Source organism: Sinocyclocheilus rhinocerous, unplaced genomic scaffold (assembly GCF_001515625.1).
Source record: "Sinocyclocheilus rhinocerous isolate Xijiao unplaced genomic scaffold, SAMN03320098_v1.1 scaffold1234, whole genome shotgun sequence".
Taxonomy (NCBI): Eukaryota; Metazoa; Chordata; class Actinopteri; order Cypriniformes; family Cyprinidae; genus Sinocyclocheilus; species Sinocyclocheilus rhinocerous.
Window position 1 is genome coordinate 870050 of NW_015656153.1, and position 11353 is coordinate 881402.

The 11353-nt window shown below is 38.5% G+C and overlaps 1 protein-coding gene across 1 annotated transcript in view; it reads right to left on the reverse strand.

The window, feature by feature from the left end:
• LOC107719498 (phosphatidate phosphatase LPIN1-like) overlaps window positions 1-11353 on the reverse strand; it is a gene marked incomplete at its 3' end in the record, with an annotated part of 31033 nt that overhangs the window by 5453 nt on the left and 14227 nt on the right. Inside the window, exons 4-17 of the mRNA XM_016526917.1 lie at window positions 10025-10326; window positions 8530-8619; window positions 7748-7846; window positions 7116-7176; window positions 6389-6525; window positions 5607-5705; window positions 3878-4007; window positions 3507-3792; window positions 3312-3405; window positions 3041-3222; window positions 2378-2471; window positions 2174-2243; window positions 1066-1158; window positions 845-902 (exon numbers count right to left, since the gene is read on the reverse strand). Of these exons, the coding sequence (XP_016382403.1) occupies window positions 845-902; window positions 1066-1158; window positions 2174-2243; window positions 2378-2471; window positions 3041-3222; window positions 3312-3405; window positions 3507-3792; window positions 3878-4007; window positions 5607-5705; window positions 6389-6525; window positions 7116-7176; window positions 7748-7846; window positions 8530-8619; window positions 10025-10326 (1795 nt within the window). The remainder of the gene's footprint in view (window positions 1-844; window positions 903-1065; window positions 1159-2173; window positions 2244-2377; window positions 2472-3040; window positions 3223-3311; window positions 3406-3506; window positions 3793-3877; window positions 4008-5606; window positions 5706-6388; window positions 6526-7115; window positions 7177-7747; window positions 7847-8529; window positions 8620-10024; window positions 10327-11353) is intronic.

Here is an 11353-nt window from a genome sequence, read left to right on the forward strand (position 1 = left end):
ACATGCTTTTTTTGGGGCGTTAAATAATGGCGCAAATACCAGTAATTTGACGAGCGCAAACGTTAGTAAAACTCGTTGCGTGATTCATTTGAATACTCTCCCATAAATTTTGCGCCTGAAAGAGAAACTCCTACAAATGCATATTCAATAAGGTTAGGCACAAAAATAACTGTGTCCATGCCTTTTCAGCACTAATTCTTCACTGCATGCTTTTAGTAAACCCTGACAGTACTATTTTAATGCCAAAAGACAGTTTGGGCTGGCACAAGCTGTTAGTAACTGGCCCTAGGTCTGTTTAATTCTAAAGACCTGAGAGATGGTGTAACATGTTAGTGTAAACCTTAATAACAACTTTTGGATGCGAGAGACCTTGTCTAAAGACTGATATGAATGTCCAGTGCAAATATTTGGTGCGATCAACATTATAATTTGAATGAATGGCTATTAATGTGTCTGTACAGACTGATTTGCATGCTGTCAATGCAACAGTTTTTTATGGAGAGGCAAAAAAAAAATCTCTTTTCCACTGCACTGCGTATAAAACTGACAAACCGATAAGATTTGCGCTTATGGTCACATGTCCAGAGCTGCTGCTGTTACACATACTTACGACTTGGTGGTACTTACGAACAGAACTACTATTTTTACGAAACTATTTTGCTACGCCTTTGCTAGGCATAGAGGAATGTGGAAGCGACTCTTCTGTCTCTACTCTTGTATTTGGTGTTTTTTTTATACAACTGTACTTCAGCTGAAATATGCTAAGAAAATGCAGAATATGACCCTTTAATCTATTAGCCAGAACATGTTGTGTTTTTCTAAATATGAAACATTAGGTACCTGCTCACAGATGCTGTTCTTATAGAATCCTCTCCACCTTCAATCTGGTCAGATGCTGATTCCTGTTGCAGTAGGAATGACAGTAACTCATTTGCATGTTTTTTTTTTTGCATATATAATATTTGCAAACCTGCCAAGTCAAAAAGTCTTGTGATAAATCTGGTATCATTTCACACCCTTAATTCAATTCACAATTATTTCCTATATGCAATAATGCAAATATACCGATTTGGAGTTGTTGTTTCTGCCCCGCCATGAAAACCACCAGCGTCCTCCTTTCTTGGGCATCTTCTCCTTCATGATGTTCTCCACTGTGGCCTGGAGCAAACGCACAGAGCCCCTGATACTCAAAACTCAAAAACTAAATGACAGGATGACTGTGACTGAACAAACATGCAGCTAATAAATCAACACAAATTCACAAAGACGTACAGGACTAGAGCCCAACACGCTAGGAAAACAGTATGTGAAGAAACCAAGAGCAGAGTAGACGTAACTCAGACAGGAATACTAAGCGCAATGGCGCACAATGGGATGGGATGAGGGGAGATCAATTAAAAACAAAAAAGAAGAAGAAAAACAGGGAGGAGGGAAGAGACCAATTTAAATGCCCTGGAGTGCCCTGAGAGCCGGGGTGTAGAATACACAAGGTCTTTAAAAAGCCATGAAACACTTGTAGAACACTTGAGAAGACAAACAATACAGAAACAAAATGGTATTTTCTACCACTGTGAAGTATTTCATCATTTACCTATTTAAACTGTGCTATTCATTTGGTTAGTACTGAGGTAGTGCTGACTTTTAAATAAAAACCTAAATAAGCAAAGGTGTCCAAATTATTATAAATATTCAAAAGTGAGACACATCCAGTGGAGTACAGTATTTTTTTAACTGTATATGACGGACAATGATGTTTCCAAATAAACATTTTCTTTGTTGTAATCCACCTGCAGGGGGCACATGAATCCAACCCTCAAAAAGTAATTAAGTTATTAGTTTAATTTAAAATCATTGTATTTAATTGTAAATATTTTTGAATTAAATCATTTAACTTTATTTAGAATTAATAGAATGAATTATAATTCAAGTCATTTTAAATTGTATATTTTCTATTTTAAATATAAAAAAAGAATTGTGCTTTCTTATTATGTTAACAGAAATAAAGTTAAGTCACCTACATACAGTACATGTACATCACTGGGCAATCAATGGTTAACTTTGATATTAACTAGCTCAAATGTTAAGCTTTATTTAAACTACTATAAGGTCACATTGTCATTGTTGAATACCTAAAGACCTTTATGTATGTGTGTGTTGTTTATGCAGTCCTTACCTTTGGCAAGGTCTTCTGGAAAACCTGCACGGCTAGTACGATAGGAGCGGCTGTGATCCAATTATAATACCTCCGTGGAGAGAACAAAATGTGTGAAATAATTGACAAATGTAATAAAATACTTAATTGTAAGTTTAGGAGTATTTTGACAACATTTTGATGACATTATGTAAATGTTTTTATGTGGCAGGATGTGTGACATACTTCGTGCCAATCTTTACGACCAGGTTGGGATCATCAATGATAGATGGATTATCTGCAAACTCCTGATAAGATATTGCTCGTTCCTCAAATTCCTCTGTGAATGAAAGATTGTAAAAACTCTATATTTACTTCCCTAGCTAATGAAATCTAGAAAAAAACAGGATATTAAAGGGGTGATGCTATTTTAAAGATCATTATTTTGTGTATTTGGTGTAACAGAATATGCTGACATGCTTTAATGTTCAAAAAACACATTATTTTTCAAATACTGTACATTATTGTAGTTCCTCTATGCCCTGCCTCTCACAGAGCCTACAGAATAACAGAACAGCCACTGAAAATACATTATTTTACACTACCATTGAAAGGTTTGGGGTCAGTAAGGTTGAATGCATACCTGGTGAAAAGTAATTCACCAAGTTTAAAGTTGACAAAAAATTGTTCAAAGGTGACAGTAATGACATTTTACATCAAATTACTTTTTAAAATATAAAACAATTAAAAACTTATTTTTAATTGCAATAATATTTAACAATTTTACTGTTTTTACTGTATTTTTTTTATCAAATAAATGAGCTTCTTTCTTTTAAAACATTAAAAAATATTACCAACCCCAAACTTTTTACTAGTAGTTTACAGGTACATCACAACTTGTCCTTTCACCTCTAGTGATCTCTCTGTTTTCTGTCAGTCCTCCACATAGAGAGATGGCAATATGAGGCAAGTCTCCTAACTGGTCAGAAAAGCTGTCCACCCCACTGTCCATTCCACTGCTGCCTACTGACTGAGGGGACTGATTGGCACTTCTCGAATCTGCCCCACCTCTCACAGAAGTTGCTCCATCACTGAACAACACAAAACAATTTTGACAATTAAAAATCATTTAAAATACTTACATTACACCTGGATCATAAATGACCAAGTGAAAATTTACCTCTTTGGAAAGTACAAGGCTGCCACCTCAGGCTCCAATTCTGTGATGTCATCCAGGTATACTCCATCTGATCCCAGGTGCCGGCTCCTTTTGTCTAGGAATTGATGTAGTGCGGCATTATATGTTTTAGCCAAATACGTTTTGCTTTGTAACTTTATCATAAAAAGGCATTTTTAGAGCCTTAATACTCTCTACCTTTTCTCTTGGATGGAGAATCTGTCTTGCTAATGGCATGAGCTCCAGGGCTGTGCCGCTCCTCTTCTAGGTCTGTGAAAAGATGGGCGGCTGCACTGATGGCCTCCACATCTACAGCAGCGGCAGATGTTGCCTCTTCAACCCTGAGATCAGGCACATACACATCACCGCCGTGAGACTCCACCATCCCTTCCCCAGTGATGGCTCTGAAGTGTGTGCTTTCAGACGGTGGGATTGATCTTGGGGTCACCACCATGGGCTCCGACATGGGCTGCAGGAATGACGGCTGTGGAAAGAGAAAGATGTAGAGTTAGCCGCTTCACATTTGTTAATTTGTTGTTGTTATGTGGCATGTCTAGTGATTATTGTACCTTGGCAGCATGAGGCAGCTCTCCCCATGTCCAAAGCATCTCAGGGTTGTCCGGTTTCCCTCCGCTCCTCTGACTGGCCAGCAATTCAGAGTCACTCTTGGGTGTAGATGACAAGGAGCCATTTGGGCTGCTGTAGGGAAGAATGAAAGACATTGAGAAACATTTGGATTAACTGTAGATTTGTATTTATACAGCTGTTGTGAAATAAGCTAGGAACAATGCCTTCAACTTTTAATTCCTTGTCCTGCAAAACTGAATTATATGCTCGACAAAGAGGAAAAATCTTTAAATTGGACAATACACTAGAGAAATGTAAGGCTTTTTAATACAAGGGTCAATATCACCATAGAGTGCCTTTCAACCCTCAAAATACTCAAAAATTTTGGTTTTAATGTCCCATTCGCTTTGTCATATCATAAATAGTAGACACTCAAGTACTATAGAAACATATTAGCTGAGCTCCCACACATTTTTTTAGATAATTATGGGCCATTATTTGAAGCATAAACCATAAGATATGTCCACCCTGTCGTGGAAATATATATTACTGTTAAATACGTTTTCATTGCAAAATAATAAATAATATAATTACATCCTCAATCACATTGATATACCCCCCATTCATTTGAGTTTTTAGCAATATTAACTACAAATGAATGCTATGTCCACCCTGTCATGTTTATGTCCACTCTATTGAGTCTAAATGGCCGATAGGGTGGACATTTTGAACTTCAATTAGCATATTAGCTTACAACAAACTGTGACTAGCTAAATATTTAGTCTGGTTGTTGAAGAGAATTTGGTATATTTAAACTTACATATTTTGAAAATACTGTATTCTAATCACTTCTGGCATATTTTATGCCGACAGGGTGGACATGTTTAGCTTTGGCAAACTCAGACGAAGAAAATTTGTCAACTGAAAAGTCACCAGCTTATTCACCTCAGCCGTTGAAATTCCCAGTAGCCCCTCACTGCAGAACAAAGATCCAGGGGGCGGGGTTGGATCCACATCTAGGGGGTGGAGATGGTAGGTTTAGGGGTGGAGATGGGTGGGTTTAGGGATCAGGGGGTAGAGACGGGTAGGTTTAGGTTTATGTAAGGTGGGAGGAGTTGGATCTGGATCCAACCTCGCCCCCTGGATCTTGTGTTCTGCAGTGAGGACCATCTCGAAATTCCCGCCACTGAAGAGACAAAAAATCTGTTGTCCTGATGTCACTAAAGTTGATGGCCTTTTCTGAAAGGGACGGATTCCCCAATACGACAGGGTGGACAACCATTCAAGAGACATGGACAAACTCTTCTTTTTTATTAAATAAAAATATAGTTTTTATTACCAAATGATCAATACACTCAAATTGAGTAATCTTTTATTCAACAAAATGTTAATAGGATAAATTTTTTTTTAATTCTATGATTTGACAATATTCTACTATCATTCAAATTGAATGAGCAGTGCATGGGACATAGCAAAATAACACGCATCCTCTTACACAAAACTAAAAAAAATCTAGAAAATGTATCTAAAGAGCAAAGTAATGCTTTTGTTATGAATATAAAAACTTAGCCTAATATAACACACCCTTTCATAGTCATTTTTTGTTAAGTTATTATGGCAAATGAGTTATTTATGTACAGGACACCAAAAGGCACCCTACAGTGATATTGACCCACAAGTTATGGCTTTGTTTCAAATTTAATTACATTCTATAGCGGCAGCAGTGGTTACCTGGGTGTGGACTGAAACATGGCTGTTTGTTGAGGGCAGGAAATGGACAATCCTGAATTGGTGGGAATGGGTAAGGAGCAGATCTTCTCCAACCCTTTGCTGTGGGTCAGAAAACAATGATTTATTTTCAAATGTCTATTATTTTGAATTTCACATATACAATAATAAATAATATACAGTATAAGCATAATAGTCTGTTGTAAAATAAACACAGCCGAATGTATTGGCATGTATTGTGTGTATTATGATATATCAGTATAATCATCATACTGTAGCTGTGGGAACAGTTTGCTGATGATGATCGATCTATATTGATAAGGCCTTCGGTCCGGTCTCGGTTACAGTCAGCAATACAGCATATCCTGGGATTTACTGTTGTGAGAAACATTCCTGTTGGCCTGAATATTTATTTTACGTGTAATCAAATAAAATATGATGCAGACATACACGTTTTTGGATTTCACAGGGGGTGGGGTTCACTTCACAGACATCTCTTACTGTCTTTTCACTGAATTGCTGGCACTGCAGTGTTTCGTTTAGAATATTTAATTCAACTGACAGGCACAAATACAGTTCTGTTTTTTTTCTTCTTTGAAATGCAAACAATAACTACTAGTCGTGGTACATTGTTGTCTATTTTGCTAAGTATTATATTATACATGGTGTGTTCATTCTCTTTATTGCAACTTTGCAACTTTATATCTTGCAATTGTGACTTTGTTTTTCATAATTGACTGAGACTTGACTAAGTGGCTGAAAGTAAGGAGTCTTAAGTGGCATACCTTTGAACAGCAGTCCAGTTCCCTTCAGACTGTGTGTATGTGCTGCTAGTTCCTTTCACCTGCTCAGCAAATAGCTCATGTGACATGGCTCTGAAAACACATACAGTATAGGCAAACATATACGTAAGTATATATACCTGCAAAAGGTAAGAGTAAGACATTGTATACATTTAAAGTACATTTTTACTTCATGCGTATAGATATAGCCAGGGATAATCAGCAGTGCTTGTCATCAACAGGCTCATTCTTCCAGGAAGACAGAGAGCATTGTGGGGTTTCTAAAGAGCTGGATTCAAACTGCTGCTTTGCCGAGCAACACATTCTTGAGTTTAGATTCATTCCCAGCTGACTCTTTTTGGCCTTGTGAACAGTGTTTTGCCAGTGGCCTTTACCGTCACTTTTTAAATTTATTACTGGTACCTGGGAAACAGATTCTTGGTAATGCAAAGCATGTAGTGCACTAAAAGTTTGACCTATTAACTTGCTTATCCAGATTGAACAGATAAAATACATAAATTGTCGTCCACTGGGAGTGAAAGAAGGAAAAAGGATGTTTATGTTGTTAAACTGGTTTATATTGCAAATCATTTCTTTTCTTAGATATGTGGGGGTAATGCTAGATTGCCCAACATGACAAAGGACTCCCCTCGAGCTGGAGCCAGAATTGGCATGGTTTCATGAATTTCGTGGAAAAACATTGGAGGGGCTGTTTGAGCCACTTGTTTACTTCAGCAATAGGACTGGCGACCTCTTTTTCTCTACTTAGCCTCTCTCTCTCCATTGCAGAGCTTATTCGAAGAGTGAACAAACAGACACAGCCCACATCACAAGACCACTGCAACCGGATTCATTCCAGCAAACTTGCAGCAAAAACATTATGCCACTGCAATCACACAATTTGCAGTGTTTTCAAATGGGTTAAGAGAAGGAGGATCTCTCTGCATTATCAGAACCATCTATTCTGTCCTAAATGTTGCATGCTCTATGCTATATACAGGAAATAAATTAAGCTCCACAGCTCCTGCGATGCTGAACTCATAGAAAAGTGGGATTTAGATTCAGTGTGAGATCTTGGTAAGGCCACTATCCCCATTTACCCACATACAATGAAAGTGAATAGTGACCAGGGGCTGACATGCTTCAAAAAACACCATCCAAGAGCAAAGTAATGCTTTTGTTATGAATATAAAAACTTAGCCTAATATAACACACCCTTTCATAGTCATTTTTTGTTAAGTTATTATGGCAAATGAGTTATTTATGTACAGGACACCAAAAGGCACCCTACAGTGATATTGACCCACAAGTTATGGCTTTGTTTCAAATTTAATTACATTCTATAGCGGCAGCAGTGGTTACCTGGGTGTGGACTGAAACATGGCTGTTTGTTGAGGGCAGGAAATGGACAATCCTGAATTGGTGGGAATGGGTAAGGAGCAGATCTTCTCCAACCCTTTGCTGTGGGTCAGAAAACAATGATTTATTTTCAAATGTCTATTATTTTGAATTTCACATATACAATAATAAATAATATACAGTATAAGCATAATAGTCTGTTGTAAAATAAACACAGCCGAATGTATTGGCATGTATTGTGTGTATTATGATATATCAGTATAATCATCATACTGTAGCTGTGGGAACAGTTTGCTGATGATGATCGATCTATATTGATAAGGCCTTCGGTCCGGTCTCGGTTACAGTCAGCAATACAGCATATCCTGGGATTTACTGTTGTGAGAAACATTCCTGTTGGCCTGAATATTTATTTTACGTGTAATCAAATAAAATATGATGCAGACATACACGTTTTTGGATTTCACAGGGGGTGGGGTTCACTTCACAGACATCTCTTACTGTCTTTTCACTGAATTGCTGGCACTGCAGTGTTTCGTTTAGAATATTTAATTCAACTGACAGGCACAAATACAGTTCTGTTTTTTTTCTTCTTTGAAATGCAAACAATAACTACTAGTCGTGGTACATTGTTGTCTATTTTGCTAAGTATTATATTATACATGGTGTGTTCATTCTCTTTATTGCAACTTTGCAACTTTATATCTTGCAATTGTGACTTTGTTTTTCATAATTGACTGAGACTTGACTAAGTGGCTGAAAGTAAGGAGTCTTAAGTGGCATACCTTTGAACAGCAGTCCAGTTCCCTTCAGACTGTGTGTATGTGCTGCTAGTTCCTTTCACCTGCTCAGCAAATAGCTCATGTGACATGGCTCTGAAAACACATACAGTATAGGCAAACATATACGTAAGTATATATACCTGCAAAAGGTAAGAGTAAGACATTGTATACATTTAAAGTACATTTTTACTTCATGCGTATAGATATAGCCAGGGATAATCAGCAGTGCTTGTCATCAACAGGCTCATTCTTCCAGGAAGACAGAGAGCATTGTGGGGTTTCTAAAGAGCTGGATTCAAACTGCCGCTTTGCCGAGCAACACATTCTTGAGTTTAGATTCATTCCCAGCTGACTCTTTTTGGCCTTGTGAACAGTGTTTTGCCAGTGGCCTTTACCGTCACTTTTTAAATTTATTACTGGTACCTGGGAAACAGATTCTTGGTAATGCAAAGCATGTAGTGCACTAAAAGTTTGACCTATTAACTTGCTTATCCAGATTGAACAGATAAAATACATAAATTGTCGTCCACTGGGAGTGAAAGAAGGAAAAAGGATGTTTATGTTGTTAAACTGGTTTATATTGCAAATCATTTCTTTTCTTAGATATGTGGGGGTAATGCTAGATTGCCCAACATGACAAAGGACTCCCCTCGAGCTGGAGCCAGAATTGGCATGGTTTCATGAATTTCGTGGAAAAACATTGGAGGGGCTGTTTGAGCCACTTGTTTACTTCAGCAATAGGACTGGCGACCTCTTTTTCTCCACTTAGCCTCTCTCTCTCCATTGCAGAGCTTATTCGAAGAGTGAACAAACAGACACAGCCCACATCACAAGACCACTGCAACCGGATTCATTCCAGCAAACTTGCAGCAAAAACATTATGCCACTGCAATCACACAATTTGCAGTGTTTTCAAATGGGTTAAGAGAAGGAGGATCTCTCTGCATTATCAGAACCATCTGTTCTGTCCTAAATGGTGCATGCTCTCTATGCTCTATACAGGAAATAAGTTAAGCTTCACAGCTCCTGCCAAGTTGAACTCGCAGAAAAGTGGGATTTAGATTCCGTGTGAGATCTTGGCAAGACCACTATCCCCATTTACCCAAATACAATGAAAGTGAACAGTGACCAGGGGCTGTCATACTTCAAAAAACACCATTCATCTCAGCACTCAAAACTCATTTAAGTTCACATACATTCAAAAAAGCACAAAAAATGTCAATTATACGTTAATTATATTACATGTCTCAAAACCATTTGCAATGTGCTAAATTAGAATGTGCAAAGCCATATGGTCTACTTCTGTAGTTTTTTTTTTTTCTTTTCATTTTTGATGTTTGGCAGCCCCTGGTATGGAAAAAAGTGGCATGGATATTGTTCAAAATGTCTGCTTTTTGTGTTCCAAAAAAACTCATACAGGTTTAGAATGGCATGAAAGTCATGTGGAATAATATTTATCAGATTAAAAACTTTCTCCATATCTTCTGTTTGTTCTGACCTGCTTCCTGTAGTCTCTGTATCATCATCAGAACTCATATCAATGGGAAACATGTCTTCGTCTTCCGAAAAGTCTCCGTTGTCCTCTCGCTTCATGCTGTCTACTTGAGATTTTCTCCTCCTCTTCCTTCTCTTCTTCATTATTGAACTGTCGCAATGGGCCTGCATGGATCCCAGGGTTTGAATGGAGGTTTCGTTTCCAGAGTGAGACAGACGGGACGTGCCTTTTCCAACTTGGGCCTGCATTAGGGCAGAGCCCTCTGAAATTATGGGCGATGTAGCCAAGTGGGACGGCACCATCTCCTGTAGGGAGAGTAATAATAGTACTAAATGTAGGAAATGAATGCTTTAGGGAGTGTTTGCATTTTAAAGATTTTTTCAATCTTTGGAGGAAAACATCTAGGTCTATTTGTAAAAACACTGTATATCTGCAAACACAACCATTCACTCATATAACCATGAATGTAGACTGTAGCCATAGATTTGGTTTGATTGTGTCCGCTTAAATCCCAGAAGCTCAACACTGTGACCCTAATGCCTTGTGACAGATCACTGCACCTTTCATTACAAACAAACTCATGCACGTGCACAGCTCTGAACTGTCTCTAAGTCATGGTTTCATAAGACATAAGTGCATGGCTGCACATTAATATACGATAGTATAATGTTCAGTTGTTTATGTCACTCAATTGCCCTTGAGAACCAGACAACCAGCTCATACGTCAGTTATCACTTCCATTCAAACAGACAGACCATTATTAACTCTAGCTCTGCTAAACATCATCACCACAACACAAATAGATACGCTGACTGTAGTCAACAGCAGGAACCATAACAACAACTAATACAGAAAACGTCTCAGGTTACTTATGTAGCCATGGTTCCCTGAGTAGGGAACGAGACACTGCGTCCTCTAGGGGTCGCTATGGGGAATGCCTCGTCATGACCCGTGTCTGAAGCATACATTCAAAAAACACCAACAACATGTTGGCCGGCGACAGCCCATGACGTCACTAGCGTCCGAAGCAAGGCAGGAAACCTAGAGGATGCAGTGTCTCGTTCCCTAGTCAGGGAACCATGGTTACATAAGTAACCTGAGACGTTCCCTTTCAAGGGAACTTCGAACTGCATTCTCTAGGGGTCGCTATGGGGAATTATATACCCACGCCACCATGCTGAGGGGAATGCATGCCAGAAACCTATGGCGAGCACTAAGTACCAACTCTACCATAGCCATGGGAGTTGCCCCTAGGACGTTAGACGGCTGTCCGTGACATTATCCCCTACGGCCAAAGGCCTAGGCTACATACCCCAAAAAACTTACCTGTTA